Below are 26575 nucleotides of genomic sequence, written 5' to 3'. Positions count from 1 at the left end.
GTAGTTGTACGCATGCGCAGGAGAACTCGTCGGCTTCCGTTGACACTTCAGCGACAGTTCGCGATGGCAGACACCCACAGACGGAGACCTGAGCCCGGCGACAGAAAGCCCTCACCTGCGGGCGCATCCTCCGCGACCAGAGCCGCATCCGGTGACAGCTCCGCGGTGTATCTGAAGCTGTTGGCTGCGGCCTTTTACGGAGTCAGTTCATTCCTCATCGTTGTTGTCAACAAAAGCGTCCTGACCAGCTACAGGTAAAGGTACAAAGTTCAACAAGCCGTTACAGGAAGCGCCGTTGTTATGGACACTTGACCACCAGTTTAAGAGTACAATTACATTTAGAGGTGACAGTTTTAGTGATGGGATACTAAGTACGAAGAAGACAAGTTTTAAATAATTTCCGTCCATCCTTAGGGAGGAAAATGTCCTTCTAAATGTGTTTTGGGCTGACAGTTTGATCACTCTGGGAGCAGAGCTAGCTAGGAATGAGAAGATAGGTTCCCATAGCAACATGTGCCCCAACCGATGATGGAAGAACTTTTAATTGGATTTTTTACTGAAGTAGTGCAGTAGAAATACTCAGTTACAAGTAAAAGTCCTGCATTGGTGGAAGAAGTATTCAGATCCGTTACTTAAGTAAAAGTACTAATACCACACTGTGAAATTACTCCACTACAATTAAAAGTCCTGCATTCAAAACTTACTGAAGTAAAAGTACAAAAGTATCAGCATCAAATGTACTTAAAGTATCAAAATTAAAAGTACGTGTTATGCAGGGTGGACCCACTCAAATTGTTTTATATATTCCAAATATATTGCTGTTATTATTTTTGATGCATTTATGTAAGTAGCATTCAACTTTTCAAGTATACCATAAATATAACTAAAGCTATCAGCTAAATTTAATGGAGTAAAAAGTACAATATTTGCCTCAAAATCTAGTAGAGTAAAAGTATAAAGTTACAGTTTCATAAGTACTAAAGTATAAGTCTCTTAAGTAATAACACTCATTATGCAGAATGGCACATTTCAGATCAATATATATATAATTATACTACTGATTTATAACTATTATAACTGTATTCTTACTTTAAAGTATGCAGCTGATGTGGTTTTTTATGTTTATGTGGTTTTTATTTCTATTTTAATGATATTACACCATTTGACCCAGTGAACTCTCTTTTAAGCCCCCTTTATCTCCTCTATCTCAGCCATGCTGCACACCCATGTTTCTGCAGTAGCCCAGAACAAACAAACCAAACCCAGAGAAAACCTTCTGTGCTTTCATCAGTGGTGGAATGTAACTAAGTACATTTACTCAAGTACTGTACTTAAGTACAATTTTGAGGTAGTGTAACTTTATGTAACTTTATACTTCTCATCCGATACATTTTGAGGCAAATATTAAAATATATACCTCATAACAGTATATTAAGTTGTTAAAATTAATCAGTAAGTCAGTAAAATTATGCTTACATAAATACATCAATATTAATACCCTATATATAAAACAATCTGAGTTGGTCCATTCTGCATAACGAGTACTTTTACTTTTGAGACTTTAAGTACATTTTGATGCTGATACTTTTGTACTTTTACTTAAGTAAGTTTTAAAATTTAGGACTTTTACTGTAGTGAAGTAGTTTCGCAGTGTAGTATTAGTACTTTTACTACAGTGTCACTGAGCAACAATGTGTATGCAGCTTTTTAATGTTGTAGGTGGTTTAATTAACTGTATAACAGTGCATTAATTTCTATTTTTCCTCATCTGAGTGTGATCTTTAAAGTAACTTTTGGCTTTAACAGTCAGATAAATGTAGTTAAAATAACATTGATGACAGAACTCACCTCCCTCTGTCAGAATTGTACTTTAAGACAATTATAAATGTACTTTGCACCACTTTTTCTATTTTATGTTCTGGTGCAAAACAATCGCATTTGTTAGAGTTCGTTTTTTTTGCAGAACAGATGAGAGGAGAGTAAAATCCTTTTGACTATTTGACTATTAAAACAATAATGAAAGAGTGAGCATGTACATGGACAATCTGTTCAGAAATCACAGGCTGCTAAGCAGTTAGCTGTAACCACCTCCCAGAAAAGGATACCTAACTTACTTTTACACAGAGTTTAATAATATGAATGTGCGACTATCTGATTGGTCAAAACTGTTGGGGCAGCACCATGGTTTAGACTCGGCCCGCCCATTTCGTTGGCACACAGGCCAGTCCTAGCCTCTTGGTGCTTCAGCTTCCGGTCACTGCCCTGTGGAAGGAAATAGCTAACAGCACACTTTTGTATCTTGTCTAGTGCAGTGGTTCTCAACCTTTTTGAGTCGTGACCCCCAATTTAACATGCATGACCTCCTGAGTGTGAACAGTCAGCTTCAAGCCAGAGACTCCTTGTAAAGTAATAACTTTCTACTTTGGGATTCGTCAGAAAAGACACAAAATTACCCAAAAAAATAACCAAATTGACCAGAAAATGACCAAAAATGACCATAAAAAGACACAAATTGACCAAAAAAGACACAAAATGAACCAAAAAAGAAAAAAATGACCAAAAAAGGAAACAAAATGACCAAAAAAGACACAAATTGACCAAAAAATGATCTAAAAAATACACAAAATGACCAAAAAAAAGACACAAAATGACAAAAAAGACTAAAACACATTAACACATGAACACTTTAACACAGTGTAGACAGCGCTGACTTCCAAAATGATTTGGCGACCCCCATCAATCATCTCGGGACCCCAAGGTTGAGAATGGCTGGTCTAGTGTTCGTTAGTGTCTATCTCCACCTGGGCCCGTGGCCTTGAATTGGAGTACAAAGAGTGCTTCAGTTTTTTATCTGCTTGCCCTCAAATAATGTGGCGATGTGCAAAGCGTTATCAGTATGTCCTTTCTTTTGATACTCCTTATTTCTGTGTGTTCCATGCCCCGCCAGACACACATCCAAGCAGCGTTTTACTAAAGGTCATAATGCAGACCATTGCTGATTTTATTAATCTCTAACACATTCTTGAGTCATTTTGCTCATTTAGACTGTTGTCTACATGTTTTACAGATTTCCATCGTCAACATGTGTTGGAATCGGCCAAGTAAGTCTGCCTTAAGTTGAGCTAAAGATACTTCCTCTTCACCCAAACAGAGCCTGACACACTCTTTCTCCTTGCTTCAATAACTCTGCAGATGTTGGCTACCATTGTAGTTCTGAGGACTGGGAAGGCGCTGGGTGTTATCTCGTTTCCAGATGTGGATATGAGTATCCCACGCAAGGTGAGTAGTTCTCTCACTTGGGACTAAAATACCCGATAATAACAAGAACCTCAAATTTAAGTTAAAAAAAAAAATACTGCTTTGATATTTAATGTGTTTGTGTGTCATTCCAGATGTTTCCGCTCCCTTTACTGTACGTCGGGAACCAAATATCAGGACTGTTTGGGACACAGCGACTCAAGTAAGAGCTTCTGTTCATTGGCATGTTATATGTCGTGTTATGTTATACATTATATGATTTGAAATATTCATTCTAAAATATGAAACAGCAAAGTTTACCATATTTTTTTCCCTCTAGTTTACCCATGTTCACAGTTCTGAGGAGGTTCAGTATTTTTCTCACCATGGTGTTTGAAGGACTTTTGCTGAAGTAAGTTGCCTCAGCATTATTTAATAAGAATCTTCTCACTCTGATGAACGATTTTAGTCACCATCAGCTGTTTCCTCTCCTCACAGAAAGACTTTCTCCACGTCCATTAAGATCACAGTGTTCACGATGATCTTTGGTGCTTTTATTGCTGCCAGGTCAGACACGAGAACACACGTATACTGACAGAATCCAGCTCATGTGTGAGCAAGTGTCTCAATCTTTGATGTTTTTTAGCGCTGATTTAGCCTACGACATGGAAGGATACATATTCATAATGCTGAACAATATCCTGACAGCGGCCAGCGGGGCGTACGTCAAGCAGAAACTTGATTCCAAGGTAAGCGGAGAAGTAATCAGACTACCTCACTGTGTGTGATGCACCGTTTATTAACCCTCAGGGCTGGTTCAGATATTGTGCACACTTGTACTGCTTAGCGCATAAAATCTTGCGATCTTTAAAATCAATCTATAAAAAAAAATGTCATACATTATTATATTCTACTTTCATTGAACTGATTTTTGTCACCTACATCTGACCTAATTATTGATATCAAATACTTATTCATTTTTAAATATTTTAACCCTTTAATGCCAGGTTTTCTTTTATAATACCACCATGTTTTTTTGATGAAAAAACAGAAAATATGAATAATTTTAAAATATTTTAACCCTTTAATGCCAGGTTTTCTTTCATAATACCACCATGTTTTTTGATGAAAAAACAGAAAATATGAATTATTTTCAACATACTACATGCAAAGTAAAAAAAAATGTTTTGAATTATTACAGCCTGGAACTTGTCAGTGATTAGCAGCAACACTGATTTTGTTGCATTATTTTTTTTTGTACGATGTCAAATCTGCACACTTGTAATGCTTAGCGCTTAAAAATGCGCCCTTTAATTGTTCTGTACACTGATGTCATCACAGGAGCTGGGCAAATATGGGCTCCTCTACTACAACGCTTTAATCATGATTTTCCCCACTGTGGCATATGCTTACTACTCAGGAGACTTGCAAGAGGTAAGGAATCCTTTTTTTACATAAATGTAATCATGTTTTACATTTATGTGTTTCTAATTTAGTAGTCAACTAGAGGTGACTCTCTTCTCTGTGTGTGTTTGAGAACAGGGCTTGCAGTATAACGGATGGTCTGATCAGCTGTTTGTGGTGCAGTTTGTGCTCTCCTGTGTCATGGGGTAAAAACTCTAGATCCAGCATTTGTTAAAGTGACAGTTCACATTTTTGGAAGTTGGGTTGTATGAGATACTTATTAGAGGTGGGGGGGGAAAATCGATAGCATAGTATCGAGATATTTTGCGTGGCAGTATTATATTGATTCGTGGCTGCCAAGTATCGATATTTAAGGTTCTGTCAGCCGGCGGGCCGGCAGTATTTTTGCCTTTTTTTTTCTCCGGAGGCCGTACATCATATGAAACTAGAAGATCTAATGAATCTATAGGCACCGTGTTTGTTAGGATATGGTGTCGGGAAGTTGTTGAAATAAGGCTGCAAAGTTCGGCTTTTTTTATGTTTCATTCAAAAAAATTCAGAGCGGTGAAGCTTAAAGTTGAGGAAAGTTTGATAAAATGCTGCAGTTGTTGTCGTCCATACATGTTTGATATCAGTTCAGTTCAGTTTGACTGAATACTTTGTTGGTCAGTCTGTGGGTTTGACTCATTGTGGAGAAATAAAAAGACTGAAGTGAGATAAATTTTCTCTTATTTGACAAAACATTTCTTGATTGAAGTTAAAATGCAGTTTAACAGTTAAATCCCAATATATTGTATCACAATCCTCACCAAATCGCAATATGCTTAAAATCGGTCCAAATCACAGTCCAAAAACATGTACTTAGGTTTAATTGGTGTCTCTAAATTGCCCATAGGTGTGAATGAGTGTGTGAATGGTTTCTTATCTCTATGTGTCAGCCCTGTATTAGTCTGACGACCTGACCAGGGTGTACCCCGCCTCTCGCCCAATGTCAGCTGTGATCGACTTCAGCCCCCCGGGACCTGAGTGTGGCTAAGCGGTGAAGAATAACTAATTAATTTTGTGTGCTTGCTTGCAAAAGCACACTAACTACTATTCACCGGGCTTATTTTGTGTGCTTGCTTGCAAAAGCACACTAACTACTATTCACCGGGACTATTTCTTATTTTGTGTGCTTGCTTGCAAAAGCACACTAACTACTATTCACCGGGACTATTTCTTTTTATTTTTATTCTTCCGTTTCTTCCGTGTCATTTTTCGGTCGACTACTCCTCCCAGAGTTTTGGTCGCACATACACAAAAAAGGTATCAAATCAACCGGCTCGCCCATGACAAGTGTGCTATGACTTTTCTAAGGGTTTCGACAAACGGTTTTCAAATTATTGGGCAAAAACACGTCAAAAAATCCCCCCAATGTAACCCTATGGAGACTCTAGAGTGGTGATGTAATCAAACAGAGTGTAGAGGGAGAGAAAGAATTGTCAAAAAATAAATTTGAAAACTGCGCTCCAGGCCGCAAATTTCACTCTACAGAAATAATTTATACATAGAAACGTAGGAAAATTTGTCCTCTCACTCACAATCCTCTGGTAAAGCTGTCAGAGTTATAGTTTGGGCGCAGGACGCACAGATGCTCAAACAAAATGCACCAACTGCCGCATCGGCTCCCATATTAAAAATGAAGGAAGATTTCTCAAAAAAAAAATTTAACAGTTTTTTAAAATCGCTCTAACAAAGCTATTTTTTCATTTTTCTTAAAAAAAAAACATATGTAGATGTTCAGGAAGAACTCAGGACGCTCAAAGTGAAGTCGGATCAATGATAGGTATTATGGTTTTGCCGAAAATGCTTTCTGTTCGAGGCCAGAATTTCAAGTTTGTCGACCTCTGTCTGCTCACTTTGACGGAACTGTCTCCATCGTCAGTTAATTTCAGTTGATTGCTCTGCTCTGATTGGTCGACTCCACCTGGCCACGTGGTTGCTTAGCTACCAAAGCCCCCCCCCCCCCCCTCCTCCAACACAGACATTCTAACTGATAACTGTCAGTTTACTCTAAGTAAACAGACATGGCTTTCTTCATAAAACACCAGACCTTATAACTTGACCATACATTGTCCAATCTGCCTCAAACTTGTCATGCATGATGATGGTTCATCACTTTTCAGTTCTACATAACAATAATTCATAAATTCCCGCCCTTTTTATTAGCTACGCCCCCTTTTACTAACTAATGAACCGTTTGTCCTAGAAACTTGTATAAGATGTCAGATTACTCAGCATAGAGTCCCTGTTTAACTGGTGATTGATAACCCCGCCCCTTTTGATAAGCCACGCCCATTTTACTAACTAGTGAACCGTTTGTCCTAGAGACTTGTATGAGGTGTGAGTGTACTCAGCAGAAAGTCCCTGTTTAATCCGTGCCCCTTTTGATAAGCCACGAGAGTCACAGTCCAGAGGCAAGCACACAATCAAAATTTCTTTAGGAATTTTCTAGTTTTTATTCTTACGTTTCTTCCGTGTCATTTTTCGGTCGACTACTCCTCCCAGAGTTTTGGTCGCACATACACAAAAAAGGTATCAAATCAACCGGCTCGCCCATGACAAGTGTGCTATGACTTTTCTAAGGGTTTCGACAAACGGTTTTCAAATTATTGGGCAAAAACACGTCAAAAAATCCCCCCAATGTAACCCTATGGAGAGTCTAGAGTGGGGAAGTCATCAAACAGAGTGTAGAGGGAGAGAAAGAATTGTCAAAAAATAAATTTGAAAACTGCGCTCCAGGCCGCAAATTTCACTCTACAGAAATAATTTATACATAGAAACGTAGGAAAATTTGTCCTCTCACTCACAATCCTCTGGTAAAGCTGTCAGAGTTATAGTTTGGGCGCAGGACGCACAGATGCTCAAACAAAATGCACCAACTGCCGCATCGGCTCCCATATTAAAAATGAAGGAAGATTTCTCAAAAAAAAAATTTAACAGTTTTTTAAAATCGCTCTAACAAAGCTATTTTTTCATCTTTCTTTAAAAAAAATATATGTAGACGTTCAGGAAGAACTCAGGACGCTCAAAGTGAAGTCGGATCAATGATAGGTATTATGGTTTTGTCAAAAATGCTTTCTGTTCGAGGCCAGAATTTTCAGTTTGTCGACCTCTGTCTGCTCACTGTGATGGAACTGTCAGTTAATTTCAGTTTGATTGCTCTGCTCTTATTGGTCGACTCCACCTGGCCACGTGGTTGCTTAGCTACCAAAGCCTCCCCCCTCCCCCCTCCCTCCTCCAACACAGACATTCTAACTGATAGCTGTCAGTTTACTCTAAGTGAACAGACCTAATAACTTGACCATACATTGTCCAATCTTCCTCAAACTTGCCAAGCATGATGATGGTTCATCACTGACCACTTATACATAATAATGTTTCATAAATTCCCGCCCTTTTTGATTAGCCACGCCCCCTTTCATAACTAATGAACCGTTTGTCCTAGAAACTTGTATAAGGTGTCAGATTACTCGGCATGAAGTCCCTGTTTAACTGGTGATTGATAACCCCGCCCCTTTTGATTAGCCACGCCCCCTTTCATAACTAATGAACCGTTTGTCCTAGAGACTTGTAGGAGGTGTCTGTGAACTCAGGACAGAGTCCCTGTTTAACTGCTGATTCAAGCCACGCCCCCTTTGAGTGACCACGCCCCCTTTTACTAACTTGTGAACCGTTTGTCCTACAGACTTGTATGAGGTATCTGTGAACTCAGGACAGAGTCACTGTTTGACTGTTGATTTGAGCCACGAGAATGATGGTCCAGAGGCAAGCACACAATCAAAATTTCTTTAGGAATTTTCTAGTTCTTATTTTTCTTCCGTTTCTTCCGTGTCATTTTTCGGTCGACTACTCCTCCCAGAGTTTTGGTCGCACATACACAAAAAAGGTATCAAACCGACCGGCTCGCCCATGACAAGTGTGCTATGACTTTTCTAAGGGTTTCGACAAACGGTTTTCAAATTATTGGGCAAAAACACGTCAAAAAATCCCCCCAATGTAACCCTATGGAGAGTCTAGAGTGGAGAAGTCATCAAACAGAGTGTAGAGGGAGAGAAAGAATTGTCAAAAAATAAATTTGAAAACTGCGCTCCAGGCCGCAAATTTCACTCTACAGAAATAATTTATACATAGAAATGTAGGAAAATTTGTCCTCTCACTCACAATCCTCTGGTAAAGCTGTCAGAGTTATAGTTTGGGCGCAGGACGCACAGATGCTCAAACAAAATGCACCAACTGCCGCATCGGCTCCCATATTAAAAATGAAGGAAGATTTCTCAAAAAAAAAATTAAACAGTTTTTTAAAATCGCTCTAACAAAGCTATTTTTTCATTTTTCTTAAAAAAAAACATATGGAGATGTTCAGGAAGAACTCAGGACGCTCAAAGTGAAGTCGGATCAATGATAGGTATTATGGTTTTGCTGAAAATGCTTTCTGTTCGAGGCCAGAATTTCAAGTTTGTCGACCTCTGTCTGCTCACTTTGATGGAACTGTCTCCATCGTCAGTTAATTTCAGTTGATTGCTCTGCTCTGATTGGTCGACTCCACCTGGCCACGTGGTTGCTTAGCTACCAAAGCCCCCCCCCCCTCCCCCCTCCCTCCTCCAACACAGACATTCTAACTGATAACTGTCAGTTTACTCTAAGTAAACAGACTTCATAAAACATGAGACCTTATAACTTGACCATACATTGTCCAATCTGCCTCAAACTTGTCAGGCATGATGATGGTTCATCACTTTTCAGTTCTACATAACAATAATTCATAAATTCCCGCCCTTTTTATTAGCCACGCCCCCTTTTACTAACTAATGAACCGTTTGTCCTAGAAACTTGTATAAGATGTCAGATTACTCAGCATAGAGTCCGTTTAACTGGTGATTGATAACCCCGCCCCTTTTGATAAGCCACGCCCATTTTACTAACTAGTGAACCGTTTGTCCTAGAGACTTGTATGAGGTGTCAGTGCACTCAGCAGAAAGTCCCTGTTTAATCCCTGCCCCTTTTGATAAGCCACGAGAGTCACGGTCCAGAGGCAAGCACACAGTCAAAATTTCTTTAGGAATTTTCTAGTTAATTAGGCTATAACTCTGCAGTTGATGATCTCTGCATTAGAACACCAAAGTCACACAGTAACACCAACAAACTAACTGACTCAGGCAGTGGTAGAGCAGTTAGAGGCCTTTTTTTTTTTTTTTCCCCAACAAAGAGAAAGCGTGTGCAACCGCCCAGAGAAAAAAAGCATCTTTCATCCTGGCACTTTTTCTGACTTTTTTTTTAATAAATAATCAGTAACAGATGCTGATTCAGGGTTATTTTTCTGCGGGATACTTTAACACCAACTATGGATAGGTACCTCATACAACCAAACTTCTAAAAATCTAAACTATCCCATTACTAGACAATATCCCACATTGCTGCTCTTGTCTAATCTCTCTTTGTTGTGTTGTGCAGCTTCATTTTAATGTACTCCATCATGCTGTGCACACAGTACAACTCAGCACTCACCACCTCCATCGTGGGCTGCATTAAGGTACGTCATCTCACACCGCTCCTGCCCTCTGTGGGCTGATCACATTCATGGTAGCAGATGTGTGTGGTGACCGTGTGATTATTGCAGAATATACTCGTGACATACCTTGGAATGGTGTTCGGAGGAGACTACATATTCACCTGGACTAACTTTCTGGGTCTAAACATCAGGTAAGACACACACGATTTAAACAGTGCTGTTGTGGAGCTGGTGTTTCTTTTTGTTGTCTGGAGACAGATTTTGTCATGTTTGTTTCCCACAGCATTGCTGGCAGCCTGGTGTACTCCTACATCACCTTCACACAGGAACACACGAGTAAGTTAAAAATCACGTCAAGAACAAGATTTCTAGAATTAAAAAGCTGCAAATTGAACATGCTGTAGGTTTCTGAACTGTATTTAAATTCAACAGAAAAGGCGTAAGAGCAGTCCTGACCTGACACGGAAGAACTGTGTATGACTACAAATCATGCTGTCAAAATGTATGTATTTTCTGTATTGTCAGGAAATCATGGAAAGCTAATTTCTGAGAATATAATCAAAGTTTATATCTTTAATCAAAGGTGCTGTATAGGATATTTAGAACATGTATTAATGGTTCCGTGTCTAAGTAAACAGGACTTCATTCTCTGGTCAGGATGAAATTTCTCCACTATATCTTTACATAGAAAATATTCATTCACTTTTATATTAATGCTCTAAATGTCACGCGCAGCACCTTTAAGATCAAGTGCCTTCATTTTTTCATAAATGTTTTTTTATTGATTAAGTCATGAGTGTTTTTTTATTTTGACAATTAAAGGATTGATTTGTATTTTTGTAATTCTGTTTTAATACAATACTCCCATGCTATAATGAGTTATTGGTCACTCTTTTTCTCCGCATTGGCTTTTAATTTTAAAACACTATTATAGATTCCAAAGTCCAGCTCAAATAAGGCGCAGCTGAAAGTGATCATCTTTTAAAATTACAGTCTCGTCGCAGGGACAAAAAAATCATACAATTGCTTAAGCGTCATATTTAGTTGAACCTCTGCATTGTTGCAGAGAAAAGACTGGATTTGTGGATATTGTCCCTCATTTCTTTGAGTAAAAAATAACATTTAAAAGGAGACTTATTATTCTTCTAGAACATATTTACATGCTTAAATGTTAAAAAACAAACTATTTTCTCATTCTGTCTGTCTGAATATACCTGTGTTCACCCATCTGAAACACCTGTGTCTTTAAGACTCCCTCTAAAGAAATCCCAGTCCGCTCTGATTGGTCAGTGGTCTCTGCACCATCATTGCAGCATGGGAATGACTACAACAGCACTATAAAGGCACTTTCCTTGAATCAAATGAGGTGTTTTTGTTCTACTGAAGTGTCCAAAGCTTTTAAACTCACAATACAACAACTCAAGACTCAATAATACATTTATTAAATATAGCCAATGTTATTCCATTCATAGCCAGTCTTGGAATACACTTCATTTTTATTCATGTCGTCATTTACAGAGAAAAAAAAAACAAAGACATCATTGTCAACATAGGAAAAGACTACATGGATCAACATTATTTGAGACAAACTTATCTTAATTTGTGAATGTAAGTTCAAAGCTGGAGTACAAAGTAAAACACGTAAGCATCAAGCTGAACAGCTACTGCACCAAAACAAATGAACAAATCTTCCAGGTCACACCTCCATGTCGACCTGGTCTGTTTTGGTGTTGGAAATCCACTGCTCTGAAGCCACTTACTGAGGAAAGACGGGCTGAAACAAAGCACAGGCTTTAACCCAAAGTCAAGCAGCACACTCGACCACAACGTGGGGCTTTTTCTATGCACCAAAGATGAGGCTTTCTGCAACAAACGCGTCAGATTGTGCACACAGGAATGGGAAGTGCTGCCAAACAGAGAGGGGAAAGAGGAATGGCTACTTTATTATTACATCCACCTCGGCGCAACACAGGCGAAAGATTTCTCAACGAAAAGCACAGCCTACGAGGAAGACCAGAACATACAGAGATGAACAGACAGTTATAAAAAAATGTACCAACTGCTCAAGGTAAGAAATCTATACAAACTTTACATTAAAAATCACGGACATTCTGTCTAGTAAAAACGAAGCGTTGAGCAAAGCACTGACTATGAAAATCCAAAAATACAGCGATCTTCTAACATGATGAGATATAATACAGGACATCACTGATGTCAGCTGCTTTACACAAACAAACCTGCGGGGGGGCGTAACCCATTGGTTCATTCATCAGAATCAAACAGCCGTGGTGGCGGCCGGAGCGGGTTCAGAAGAGAAGGAGTGAAAATGTAAATTCTGCTGGGTTTCGACGCCACTCCTTATCGATAAAGATGAGGAACATACAATCAAAGTGCAACTAAAGAGAGAGGCAGCGACGGCGCCGACCTCGCTCGTCTCGCGTTTGCCTACTTTGCCTCCTTTTGACAACTTAAGCACAAAATCGTTTCAAACGTGTCCCCTGTTTTTCATCAAATGTTCAAATAGCTTGAACAGCAGTTACCTATCATAGTTTTCTTTTGTTAAAAAATATAAATATCTCTTGTGTAAAAAAATATCACAGGTGATTTCTTTTCCTTTGAGTACAAATAGAAACAGGAAATTCTTGGCAAAATTTTGTCAGTCTGTCTCCAAAACAAGGGAATAAAGACGATGGGTAGAAGATGGTTTTGTCGGACATGATGTAGCTGTGGTACTTTGGGATGAGCTCTGCAGGCAGTCAGTACATGGATGGGTCGGAGGGACGGGGTGACGGGACGGCCCCGGTCCCCCCTGGAGGACCAGCTGCAGTTTGGTTGGCTGTGTTCTTCAAGGTGTGATTTTCAGTGACCTTTGACCTTATCAAAGAGTGAGTCTTTGCTGCGCTCACAGGTCAAGAGGGGCTCATCTTTCCTAATCCTCTTCAACCTTTCCCCTGGGGAAGTCGGGACAATCCCCCCCCGCCCCAAATTCAGCATCTATGAGTCTACATTATTTACTCCTTCAGTTCTCTTGTGTTCTGGATGGTTCCACCTCACTTTGGCCCAGCGGCTCCGCCTCCGCCCGGCACCTCTTGGCCGGCCTCTCGTGTGCTGTCGTGTCTCTGTGGTCCAGCGGAGGCTCCAGAGAACCGTTTTGGTCGTGGCTGGGCGCGATGGGTTGGCTGCAGCCGTTGGAGTTGTTGTCTGAAATGGGAGGAGGCGGAGCTTCTGCTGGCGGATGGGATGGACCGTTGGACTGAACGGACTCAGGTTTGACTTGATTCACTGGCGGCAGCTGAGGGCCATCCACTGGGTGGCTGGAGTTGTGTGTTCCGATACCTGACAAGGAAAATTAAAAGTTAGCTGTTTGACACAGTTAAAATGCTTTAAAAAAACAGATTTCTCAGATGTCTCAGATTTCTGTGATTTCATTTGTGGCGCTCAGTGTTCAGTGGAATTACTTTCCAAACACACCAAAAATAATTATTCCTGCTGAAATCTTTAGGGCTGTACGGAAAGCAATTTTTCCAAATTCCAAGCGTCTTTTTAAGTTCCTGAATGAAGCTTTGAATGTCTGTCATCATACTTTACTTGAACTAAATTAGTCTTTTTTTTCAATCAAATCTACTTTCTTAAAAGACACTTCAGTTTGCTGTTAACACAGTTGCGTGCCTCCCTTTGATCGGGCAAGCAAGACAACAAACAGCTTGACCGACAAACATTTTTTGAAAGGCTAAACACCAGCAAATATGGACTGAAGCAGAATATTTCATTAAATAAAAAACATTTTGTGAATTTTTAAATGATGAAATCCATTTTTCCTCCCATAAATTTTGAGTACTAGCCTTCACGGGGCTCCAGAGTTATTGGAAATGTTTAGATCCAGAAGACTGAAACAATCATATGCAGCCACTACTGGAAGTTATAATACTGATATGTGTATGATGCGTAGCCTAATCTTCATCTGTAACTGTGCTGGGCTAAAACAGAATCTGGATGTCCCCATTGTGAAACTTTTCAACACAACCATATATTCTATAAACGTCATTGTTAGGAGCATCACAATTTCACTCATTTGTAATGGGGGTGGAGGTAGAAACTTTTTGGATGATGCAGGCGCCATGTCAGACAGAACATTCATTATATCAAAATGAAAAATACAAGTCAACTGATCTGAATAAACAGATCAGGGGAGATAAGTTTGAGACAAGGAGATAAGTTTGCCCTCAGCGCTCACCGTTCTGGCTGCTGCTGTCTTCCCTCTCCGAGTGGCTGGCGCTGCTGCTGGACGTGGTGGGAGGCGGCGATGTCGCCCTGCTGGACGTCGCGCTTTCCGTCTCGTCCAGTAATCTGTCCATGTAGTCTCTGAAGACACACAGTAGCACACAAGCCATTACACACACAACCTCCAAACTTGCTATGGTCAACAGATAGTCACCATCGTTACAGTTTTTCATGTGATTACATATTAATGCTACATCACATAGCCATAAATAAAAACATTATATCATCGCTGATGCTGTAAGCTGCTCATGGAACACTATCGCTTTTGTCCACAGGTGGCGCCAAATTCAACACAAAATGACTTGCTGCTCCTTAAAAAAACTGCATATAATGTATAGGCCCCTTCATAGTGCCGTTTCATGCCGCAACATTTACCGCTCTGTGACTTCTCGCCTCCTCTATGAATGCACCCAAAGCGGGATGCAGGGATCAAGTGATCCCACCAGTTTTCCACCTCCAGAGGTAGTCACAGAGTCAGAAAATTAGTGGGATTGTTGGAAGCGCGTGATGTCTGACACACACCTCCCACTTGGTCCGACAGTCAACGAACCACGCAGCATGCACAACAGCTATGCCCTTACTGTACGCAGCATCTGACGATTATTGTAAACAAACCGGCATGCTAACTGTGCATTGAGTGTCCGCCGCAGATCGTTAGAAAACCGGCATCGCTAACTGTGTGAGTGTCCGGTGCTTATTGTAAACAAATGAAGGACGCTAAGTGAACACATCCTGCTGCATCACATACACTGTACTGCTACAGAGCTAACTGTGTAGCCTATTAGCATTGTGCTACTGTGCAGCACTGCAGCTGCTCTGTTGCATGTCACTATATGTCTCCTCCCACCTCGTTAAGTGACGCCAGACTGCACTATAAACGGGCACGAATATCACGACTTTGCGGGATCACTATGAACGCCCTAAGGTGAAAAGCTGGCACAGATCTTTCCGGCAATATAGCGGGACATTTACAGGACTGCACTATGAAAGGGGCTTATAATTTGTGTCTGCAAAAAGCACCCACCAGTTGACTTATTGTCACTCAAAAACAAACTGAGAATCTGTTTACATTAGGAAGTTTGATGATGTAGTTTTGGCTCAGAAAACCTCTGATGGAATATTCAAAACAACCAACATAACCAAAACACATAATTCTGAAACAGGAATTCCAATAATAATTTACACACACATATATATATTAAAAACTTACGTGACACCAGGGTGAAGGTTGTATTTCCTTTTCCCAAGTCTGGTTTGCTGTGCAAAGAAATCATAACGCTCAGACTTCTTCCACATGTAATAAAAGGCCACACATTCTCCTACAGACCTAGTTCTCACCTGAAAGATTTAATTCAGCAGACATGAAATAACCATTATTACCATCGTCTTAAAGAGATTGATTCAGTACAATGTCAGTTAAGAGACAAATCAAATTATTGCTTGGGGCTCTGACAAAGGTCATGTGATCTACAGACACTTTAGTTAAAATTTAACAAATTTGATTTGTCTCAAAATGCTACAAGGTTGATTCCAACCCTGAGCATCACACAGCAAACACATCAACATAAATTAATGTTATCAAAATGATTAACATTTAAAAACATGTGGTCATGAGGTATGAATCAATCAGAAATTGTTTATTAATGTGGCTTTTAGACGCTTCTTACCTTGTTGGCCTGTATTAAATGAAAGTCTTTCCCATAAGCTTTTAGTCCTTGTTCAAAATTTCTACATTCCTCTTCAGTCCAGACTGATAACTCCTCTGTTACAGAGAGAAGAAGTGTTAACATGCATTGCTCCTTAAGATGATCCACATACACAACACTGTATTATTCAAGTTGCATCAGAGAAAAGTGAAGGTCAGTGTGATTGTCTACTTACCTCTCGCTGCTTTTACATTAAACCTTAGTCTTCTTAAAGCTTCCTCTGTGTCAAAGTCACATTTCACTAGTTCATACAATGCCTAAAAGGGAAAGAAATGATCAAACAAAACTTTGTTAGCCCTGAGAAAGCTATAAACATGATACAACATGATCACAGCTAACCTGATTTAAACCGCAATGCTGCCGTTACTCAACACTTTTCTAATTCCTGAACCCATGAAAAGACCAACAACATGTCAGTCCGTCTCTAAAGACTTTCTGATTTCCCCACTCAGCCCCAAGCCCATTCCTTCTGACTTAAGATGCAAATCTTTACAAGAGTTTAGCAAATATATATTAATTAAGAAGGCATTGAGTACTTAACAGCTGATTACTGTAATATTTAGCCAACAACCCACAAACTGCAAAAAATATGTATATATTTCAGCCACAGATTGCCACACATTTAGTGACTCAAAAAAACAACAACAATCGTAGCAATGTTAATGGTAATGAAGGAACATGTGTGTAACAGTGTGGCTCACTAGCATGTGTTTTTTTTACAACAATAAAGGTCCATGGCACAAAAAATAGACATATCTGGTAAAGATTGTCCCATCATCAGCCAATTATTGGCTCTGATGCATTTTTATAATTATGGAATTAAATCACTGTTAAAATCCAATTGCCAATAATACAAATTAATAAAAAATGTGCACTTTTATACAACCTGTTCAAGGGGGGAATAGTGCACCTGTATTCTGCCTCCCTGTCTGTATGAAAGTCACAGAGGTGGAATTAGGAAAAGATTTGGTTGCCTCTGAGCTGGCAGCGGAGGAAATAACAGAGCTAGGGATGGGAGATATTAAAATTCCCCCACTGACGATATTGCTTTAAGGACAATATCAATATTAAAAACAAAAAAACAAAACAAGCTAAAGAGAGAAGCACATATCAGGGTTTACATAAGTCGGCATATGCTGGTGTTTTGACGGTATCACATGTAGTTGTGACTCAAAAAGTGACAAAGCGGCATTCAGATTAAGTTATTATTAACTAACATTGCCTGCAACAGTCCACATTCAAAACTAGCTCAAAATAAAGTAAAATATTTCCCAGATTTACATATGTTACAAATAAAAAATAAATATCAGCTCTGTTTTTAATCTAGGCATCTCTTCATCTCACATGCACGCACACATAATACGCAAACACCTTGAAGAGTGCAAATTGGGTCGGGTTCGGGAGGTTATATTAATGCGGCTTTTTGAGATTTGGGCAGTTTGGATTGGCTCACACACACTAAACAAGTGATGCCCACTGGAAAATCTAAAAATCACACACGGTGTTTTATAATGCCATAACTGTACGGTTTAGTGTAGAAAAGTCAAATTTAACATATCACCAATAATGCTGAATCTCTGTAAAAGAAGCTACCGTCTGTTTTCACTGCTCTGTGGTCTCACTCAGTGTCCAGCCAACAACACTTTCTGATTGGTTATGCATTAGGGATAATAGCCTAATAACACAGTGGAGAGCCACAGTGCCACAGACAGGAAAAGCTGTGATGGTGAGCAGGATGCTGCTGAAGTTGCAAAAACACCCAGTGTTTTCACTCAGATCATCATATTTCTTAAAAATTCAGTGCAGTGAGGATACAGACGTGTCAAAGCCCAGATGTACAGTATACAATAAAGGCTGGATCTGTTCATATGAGCCACCCATCACACTGTTTGTCAATAAGAATCAAATCTGAGGTGTAGTTTATACACAGAATGGCAAGATAAGACAACTTCGGGTTAAAAAAAATTGTTTGTTTGACATCTATAACTCTGTCAATACTGACAAAAACAAGTTATAAACGTGAAATAAAAGTTTTCTTACACAGAGTTTAATTAAAAATATGCTTAAGGGCATTTAAACTAAGTTTTGTGTTGGAGTTTGTGTTAAACTAGGACACTTACATTCTAATTTATCGGTTGGTAGTGAAGGTGGGGGGAAAAAATCGCTACAGCATAGTATTTTGCATGGCAATATTATATCGTGTCAGGAAGTTGACTAAATAACGCTGCAAAGTTCGGCTTTTTTTTATGTTTCATTCAAAAAAAATCAGAGCGGTGAAGCTTAAAGTTTAGAAAAGTTTGATAAAATGCTGCAGCTGTTGTCGTCCATACATGTTTGATCTCAGTTGAGTTCAGTTTGACTGAATACTTTGTTGGTCAGTCTATGGGTTTGACTCTCATTGTGGAGAAATAAAAAGACTGAAGTGAGATAAATAGACTGAGAATTTTCTCTTATTTGACAAAACAATTCTTGATTGAATTTAATTTTGTGGACGCAAAATTCAGTTAAACAGTTAAATTGCAATATATTGTATCGCAATGCTCACCATATCTCAAAAAGCTTAAAATCGAAATAATATTGTATCGTGACTCAAGTATCGGGATAAAATTGTATCATGGGGCCTCTGCTGATTCAAACCTCTAGTTGATAACCTCCTTGATGACCAATAACCTGATAAAACAAATCTGTTGATCCCTCACGCCAGGCTCTGGCTACACAGACAACAGAAGAACCAATTTACTGTTAAGTTTTTGGTCTTTTCATGGGTTTTGTTGACATTAGAAAACATTTGCTGGCCAGCCTCATCCTTCAGTATAATCTACGGCTGTGTTGCTGTTGTCACCTGTTCATTGTCTTTGATATGAGATCCCTCTGGGATTGCTTCCACTCCCTTCTCCTCTCCAGTCCGCCTCGACGCCTCCGTCAGGAACTCCACCACTTTGCCTTCAGGAAGACACTCGGGGTTCCACAACAACTGGTCATCGTTTTCATAAACTACGGGGGAAATTAATAGAAAACAGGCAATGCAATGTCATCCTCACCATATTTAGTTATTTGGTCCCAGAAAAGAGATGCAGTGTTTTAGCTTAAAGCTGCAGATGTTGACAGTGACACAACAAACTTACCTTTTTCATTTTCTTTATATTTACACAAGCCGACAGGAGTTTCTGCCTGATACATAGAGCCCACCATGATCTCCTGTTGGGAATAAACACACCATTACTGTTAGTATTACTACTATGAAATCTGTTTGCAATTTTGACTGTGATTATTTTCTTTCCACCTTTAAAACAAGTACTTTTTTTGTGAATATTTTCCCTCGAGAAGTTAAACCCTGTGTAGAAGCCATTTAATCATGGTCTTTTTAATTGGTACGAAACGTTTTGGTAAATATTAGTTACCTTTTATTTAGGTACTTAGAAAATTATAATTTGTGTAAACTCATACAACTAGCAAGTATTTATTTTGTTAGATGAATTGATTCATTGTTTGTATAACCAGTTATTTGGATATGGATGTTGTGGATTTCTTTGATCTCCAAAATCAACAAATCCGTGAGTAAAGCTGTGATTCATTTCATATTGTGAAACAATGAGCTCCTTCCACTTAAGTGACAGTTTAAAACTTTCTAAGAAAGGTCCACTACACCCTGTTTGAGAAGTTAAGTATACTATATAACAGTGGTCTCAAGTGTGTTTTTTTTAACCCATAAATCAATCATATGTGGGAGGTGGTGTAAAACAGAAGGTATGAGTGTATATTTTACCAAAAAAAGAAGAACTTTCCTATTTTGAGCATTAGATATCTTGTCCTTGTACTGTATATAACTGAATGTAAGTCATAAATGATGTACAAATCATTGCATTCTGTTTTTATTACGTTTTTTTTTTTACAGCATCACAATTTTCTGAATCAATGTTGTGTTTCTAAAATTCAAAAGGATTACAAAAATGAGAAGTGTCACTGATCAAGGTGATTGGAAGAACAGTCCTGTTTCTGTTCTTGACAGTATACACTGTTGAATAGTTTTTTATCTGGACTCAATATATTGTCGTTTACATGCGTGACTTTTTGTGCTTTTTTTTTTTTGTGTTTAAAGTAAAGCTGCAAATGTTTGACAGGCAGTATGAATTGCCGAAAAAAAACCTATATTTCCCAAGCAGCCATTCCAGCTGTTTATATGTTATTTTAATAATAAAATGATATAATACATAATGTTTATCTCAGTGCAATTTTTTGTTAACAGAGCTTGAAAGTCTATTTTATTTGTTTTGGTTGTAGTTTTTTATTTATGTTTTATTTATCTAGGATGTTTTAATATTTCTTTTCCACATTTCAATTCCAATGATTAATAGTCTCGAGATTTAAAAAATTCATTGCCATGGAAAAGGATGTACCGTAGTTATTATGCTCTAATATCGTTGTAAAACTAAAACGACATCGATACAACAATACTATCGTTATCGGGATATTCTCTGGAAAAATATATCATCCTAAAAAATATTAAAATAAAGTTTTTACACACCTTTTTCCAGTCTTCAGATGGAACATAGTCCTCATCTTCATCTGACTCTTCCTCCGCATCATTATTACCTGAGACACAATGCAATATCCATTTAACCAGCGAAAGCTTAGAAAATCTGCATTTAGTTTGAATAAGCAGAAGAAAAACACAGAAAGAAGATGAGGTACTGTGGCACATACTTTCAAAGTACTTGAGTTTCTGGGAGCGGATGAGTTCTGCCGTGCCGAGGGACCTGACTGAGCGCGTGCGGACTTCAGAGGCTGCCTGAGCCTCGTCTTCCTGTCCTGACGTGATCTTAACACCCTCACCCTGAAAAAACAACAACACACAAACACACACAAAAAGTTGCAAAACAATGTTGAGATTTCCCTGAACAGAGGACACAACAAAATATATATTAGGGTTTATAGAAACCATTTCACTGCAACGCCAACATACCTCATTTCTTTTTAACTCTCCAGTGCTTCTACTGCTCTCATCATTGTCCAGGTCTTCTTCCTCATCCTCTTCCTCATCATCCTCTTCCGGCTCGGGTTCTTCTTCTTCCTCCTCCTCCTCCTCCTCTTCCTCCTCCTCCTCTTCTTCTTCTTCTTCTTCATCTGCTGGTGAACCGCCGCCATAACCGTACAGGCTCAGCAGCTCATGAATGGGCATCTCTCCCTCCTGTTGAAAGAAAGGTGACACTGTAGTGGACATAATTCACCATACAGTATAATACACTCAGCTATATGTGCTTAGTCTCTTATGCCATGTTATTGGGACGCTGTCTCTTTAAGTAAGTGCAACTTAATTGTTTATATTCCAGGTGTTCACACTTGTTTTGGGTGGTTGGAAATGAACGAATTAAGGACATGCCGCTGCGCTGACGAAGTGAGGAATCGGCTCTGAAACTTCATTTATCGCACTTTCCACACTGGTGACCCTGATGTTTTTCACCAAGGACATAAGGAACGACGATGGAGCGAGCAATTTTTCTCTCAAGCTCCCGGAGTTCTGGGAATCGTCTGCTTCAGCTTGGTTTGCTCAGAGTGAGGCACAGTTTGCGCTGCGGGAGATTAGCGCAGAAACCACAAAGTACTACTACATAGTGTCGGCCCTCAGCAGCTCAACAGTGACAAGTGTGGTTAGTTAGGGTTTTTTTCTAACTATATAGTGAACTAAACCTATACCTAAAAGGAATAATTGTAGACTAAACATAAATTCAGGATTGGCGTCTAGTATCACAGATATACAAAGAATTACAAAGTTCTAAACATCACTCCACTACTCAAATCAGACAGAATTGGGAGAGGAAATTGGGCCGGGAGATATCTGAAGAGGACTGGAATATTATTAGGCCCCACTATACAATTTTATGCCGATACGATATTGAGACTTTGAGCATTTTGCGATATGGTGAGTATTGCGATACAATATATTGAGATTTAATTGTTTAACTGCATTTTGTGTCCATTAAATTCAAATTCTCAGTCTATTCATCTCACTTCAGGCTTTTTATTTCTCCACAATGAGAGTCAAACCCACAGACTGACCAACAAAGTATTCAGTCAAACTGAACTGAACTGTGTGGGCCATGTATGGACGACAACAACTGCGGCATTTTATCAAACTTTACTCAACTTTAAGCTTCACTTTTTCTGAATGAAACATTAAAAAAAGCCAAACTTTGCAGCAACTCTGCATTTCGACAACTTCCCGACACAATATCCTCATGCACTGGTGCCCATAGATTCCTTAGATCTTCTAGTTTCATATGATACCAGTATCTCCAGTATATACCTAAAAGTGAGCCTGCTATGGCCTCTGGAAAATACGGTGAAAATACTGACAGCCTTAGCGCTACATATCTATACTTGCCAGCCATAATTCAATATAATATTGCCATGCAAAACATCACGATATTATGCTGTATCGATTTTTTCCCCCACCTCTAACTCATGGTCAGAGCGGATGTTGGAGGCAGTGTGGTAAAGCAATGGCAGACCACTTTCATGTATTTTGGGTTTGTCCTTTAATCCAGCCGTATTGGAAAAAGATTGCAGGAGAAATGAGTACCATATTTGGGGTAACAGTTGACTGTGATTTTGTTTTATTATACCTGGGCAAATTTCCGGACAATCTCGTGGCCCAAGATAGGTAACTATACAAAGTCCTTTTGGCAGCAAGTAAGAAATCCATTACACGGAAATGGCTGCAGGTAAACCCGCCACCAAAGGACAACTGGAGTGCAATAGTTAATGAAATAAACTGTACGGAGAGATTGACCTTCTCATTAAGGCTGACCAATATATGAAAGTCTGGAGGAAATGGATTACACAAAGTGTGTAATGTAACCTGCTGTAATTTGAAATCACTCATGTGCTATTTGTTGTTTTTTCTCTGGGTGTTTTGTTTCTTCATTTTCTCTTTCTAGTGTCTAGAGGACGGCAACCTTTACTAACAACAGAAATAAAACTCTCAGAATGGAGCCACACATTTTTTTGAGCCTTACAATGAAGATAAAACAGCCTTAATTGAAGTTTAAATTAGCCTACCAACATTACCAATAGGTCGCAATGAGCAGTTATTAACATTGTTTTGTCAGAATGCAGTGAGGACCCAAGTGCAAATAAAAGGCTAGACCCCTCAGAAATATCGCAGGAAAGCTAACCTGGCAACGGAAAATTAAAACGAGACTTGAAGTTGGCAAAATTTAGAGGTTAAGGCGTCGGGCCGTAGATTTTCATAAGTTTAAAAACCACACATTTTTACAATTGGAGAATACAAATTGATTTGGGCCTACACCAATGATAAATTAAAATTAAAATGTAAAGAAATAACTGTTATTATTTCGTATAATTCTTTGGTCGCCTGAAGAGCCGCAGGTTGCCTTCCCCTGATCTAGACTATTATATGGTTTTTGTTACCATCACCTTTGTACTATTACCCTTCCTGTTTTGTTTTAACCTCAAATAAAAATAATTAAAAAAAATTACAAAAAAAAAAAAGAATCAACGTAACAATCGACAGAAGGAAAAACAAACAACTCAGGATTAGGACCCACCCAAATGAATCGATGAGTCTTTTTAAACAGACAGGGCTGAAAAAACGACACAAAAAGCAAATATAATCTCAAAGCGTGAGACTCACCCGTGCAAGATCTTCAATCTCGTTAGCGTTGGTCTCATCTGATGCCTCCATCATCTCTTCTTCCTCCAGGGTGCGTTCGTCATCAAAGTCATGGACGAGCATGTCTGCTGATGGGTCGAAATCATGGTCATCGGAACCTGCTGAACCTCCTACAAAAGAAACTCAAAAATTAAAGCAAGATTGCAAAATTTTACTGAAAATATGACTGCATAAAACATTTACTTATGGAAATCAAATAAAGGTCCAACCAGTATTTTTTTTTGGCTATCTTCAGGTATAGGGGTTAGTGATATTGATATATATCAGGATATGTAATTTTATATCCACAAAATCAGTGTATACAATGATGTATTTTTTATCAAAATTAAATTCATCTTCCACAGATGGAAAAAGCCAAATGGGAATATCTGATATATCCAAGGACATCTGATAACAAATCATTACAGTTATACCATTTTTCTAAGAAAAATTAACAAAAAATAAATGGATAAAGATAAAAACATATTTTAAAAAATGTATCTAAAATCTACAGCAAATTCTCTGGCAGATATAATCTTATCACCCAACCCTCGCCTGAATAAATACATTTTGGATATATATTCACATAAGTTTGACTTATAGCGGCAAGATAAGCCTTCTTTGTTTTTGTAAAAAACGTGATTAAACTTGTTTATAATAATAATAATAATAATAAAATATTTTATTGATAGAGCGCTTTAAAAAGGTACTTAAAGACGCTTTACAGTTAAAACAGTGAAAATGCAGTTGAAAATAAAAACAAACAATTAAAATCAACAACATTGGTCATACATTAAAAGCAGTTTTGAACAGGTGGTATACACTTTACTGGTGTAAACAAATCAGAAAACACACAATAAAATTTTTTACTTTTATTATACGTTATTGTGATTTGATATTAAACAGGTAATTAATTCAAGACTATCAATCAATTTATATGTAATAGCAGGTTCCAAAAGTGTTTAGATGCTGCTTTCTTTAAGACTAAATACAGATCATTTAAGCATCAAATTGAATAGATTTGAGCTCTATCAAGCTCTATAGCTCTCTATTAGCTCTATTTTCTTCAATTTCTTGTTCACTTTAATGCCTGGCTGGTACAACTAAAGGTACATTTGTTTGGAAAAATATAATGATGACAAAAAAAAAATAGCTAAATAAGAAATAATAACAAAAATCATTATCAAGAAAACCATGGAAATGGCTAGATATCAGCTCTTATATTGGACTCTTATGGGCTATTTTTGTTGTTATCATTATTTTTGTCCAAACAAATGTACCTTTAATTGTAACAGGCATTAAAATGAACAAGAAATTGAAGAAAACAAGGGTGGTCTAATATTTTTTCCATGACTGTATTTTCAGCAAACCATTGAATATGTTAAATGGTTAAACACTTTTTTACTGTTATTTACACATTTTACTTGTGTAAACAAATCAGAAAACACACAATTAAAATGATTTAATCGATTTGGATGTAAGGTTTTGTAATGCATGTTTAGGTGCTGCTTTTTTAAGACGATATATCGATCATTTTAGAGTCAAATTGAATAGATGTGAGCTCTATTATACATTTGAAATATATACCATACACCTAAACAACAACAAAATGCTCCAACTTTACGTACCTGGGCTCGAATTCCCGAGGGAGGGCTGGAAAACGGAAAACGTTAATAAAGTTAGAGAACATCTTTTTTCTTTTTTATGCACACTGTTCATCGCACCTTATTTGTTTCATAGCACCAACATTTTTATACTGTATATTCATATTTATTCTGCACTGGAATTCTATTCTCCTCCTTCTTTAGACACTTTATATTTAATTGTATTTTTATTGTATTTTTTTATATTTTATTGCTTGAAGTATGCCTAAGTTGTTCTTTTTACTTAATTGTGTTGTTATTGTCTCTGTGTGTAATGCTGCTGCTACACTGTAATTTCCCAGCTTGGGATAAATAAAGTATATCTATCTATCTATCTATCTATCTATCTAGAGGGAAAACGTCACAACTATGAAGAGTTCGCCGCAGTGTAGAAGTTGACGTGAGTGACGCTGGCAGGGCGCATAGATGAGCGGAGAAAAAGCGCGCTCGACCCTGTGTCCTAAAAGCTGACTGCAGTTCAATAAGAAAAGACACAAAGAAGACTGTCACCACTTCCTGCGGGAAAATGCACGTAGCATCTCAGTTGGAGTGAGAGCCGTGCGGTGCTGTAACCGTTCAACACAACACAGTTTAGCTCTAGCAGGCGGGCAATGACCAGGTTATTTCACTCAAGTTGCTAACTTACAGACACATTGAAAGCTAAATCCTCTTTATATTTAGCTAACGCGTCCAAGTTACGGATGGTACCAACTGCCCGCGAATAACGACCGAAAAACAACAAATAAACAGCTCAAACATTGAAACTGAAGCTCCGTATCTAATTAAAGACGTTAAAACGCATAGTTGAGTATTCTTAAACAAAACCTTGAAGTAGCATGGCTAGCAGCGCAGCTACCTGCTAGCGCGGCTAACGTTAGCAACATCCGAAGTTTACTAAACATGCTGGTGTCAAGAAATGGCGACTCTCTAGCAACGCAAACAGCCGATTCTTAATTTCGTGTGTTAAAGCTACAACACGCAAAGAATGTACACGCTCGACTGGACTATCTATCTTGCTGCATATATTTATTTTTTTTGCGAATATTTATTTCACTTTCTTACCTCCGCCATGTTTGCAATC

General features: G+C 38.4%; 2 protein-coding genes across 3 annotated transcripts; one reads left to right on the top strand and one right to left on the bottom strand.

Moving 5' to 3' along the window:
- Positions 1 to 32: 32 nt before the first annotated feature.
- On the top strand, positions 33 to 11621 carry LOC131980303 (UDP-N-acetylglucosamine/UDP-glucose/GDP-mannose transporter-like). Its single transcript, XM_059344514.1, has 13 exons — positions 33 to 254; positions 3068 to 3101; positions 3193 to 3279; positions 3393 to 3460; positions 3578 to 3649; positions 3736 to 3804; positions 3884 to 3986; positions 4579 to 4671; positions 4780 to 4847; positions 10135 to 10213; positions 10301 to 10383; positions 10476 to 10528; positions 10625 to 11621. Exons 1-13 carry the CDS (start codon positions 64 to 66, stop codon positions 10633 to 10635), a joined length of 1011 nt encoding a protein of 336 aa, XP_059200497.1. The 5' UTR covers positions 33 to 63; the 3' UTR covers positions 10636 to 11621.
- mier1b (mesoderm induction early response 1b, transcriptional regulator) lies at positions 11612 to 26575 on the bottom strand. 2 transcript variants are annotated; one of them, XM_059344512.1, is made up of 13 exons: positions 26557 to 26575; positions 25480 to 25504; positions 23834 to 23982; positions 21143 to 21367; positions 20884 to 21013; positions 20705 to 20772; positions 19305 to 19377; positions 19022 to 19173; positions 16355 to 16436; positions 16141 to 16235; positions 15684 to 15811; positions 14427 to 14554; positions 11612 to 13528 (listed from the first exon to the last, which is right to left on the bottom strand). In XM_059344512.1, exons 1-13 carry the CDS (start codon positions 26563 to 26565, stop codon positions 13212 to 13214), a joined length of 1581 nt encoding a protein of 526 aa, XP_059200495.1. In that variant the 5' UTR covers positions 26566 to 26575; the 3' UTR covers positions 11612 to 13211. The 2 variants fall into 2 exon arrangements, with proteins under 2 accessions (XP_059200495.1, XP_059200496.1); XM_059344513.1 differs by lacking the exon at positions 26557 to 26575 and having other exon boundaries at positions 15684 to 15730.

This window comes from Centropristis striata, chromosome 11, assembly GCF_030273125.1.
Source record: "Centropristis striata isolate RG_2023a ecotype Rhode Island chromosome 11, C.striata_1.0, whole genome shotgun sequence".
Taxonomy (NCBI): domain Eukaryota; kingdom Metazoa; phylum Chordata; class Actinopteri; order Perciformes; family Serranidae; genus Centropristis; species Centropristis striata.
This window is presented reverse-complemented; position numbering and strand designations above follow the sequence as displayed.

Excerpts from the sequence above, each read along its gene's own strand:
- LOC131980303 (XM_059344514.1), top strand. The coding sequence starts at position 64 with ATGGCAGACACCCACAGACGGAGACCTGAGCCCGGCGACAGAAAGCCC. Across the intron at positions 3,461-3,577 it reads TTTGGGACACAGCGACTCAA|TTTACCCATGTTCACAGTTC; the intron begins GTAAGAGCTTCT and ends TTTTCCCTCTAG. Across the intron at positions 10,214-10,300 it reads CCATCGTGGGCTGCATTAAG|AATATACTCGTGACATACCT; the intron begins GTACGTCATCTC and ends TGATTATTGCAG.
- mier1b (XM_059344512.1), bottom strand. Across the intron at positions 21,368-23,833 it reads AGATTGAAGATCTTGCACGG|GAGGGAGAGATGCCCATTCA; the intron begins GTGAGTCTCACG and ends TTCTTTCAACAG. Across the intron at positions 16,437-19,021 it reads ATATCAAAGACAATGAACAG|GCATTGTATGAACTAGTGAA; the intron begins GTGACAACAGCA and ends TTTCCCTTTTAG.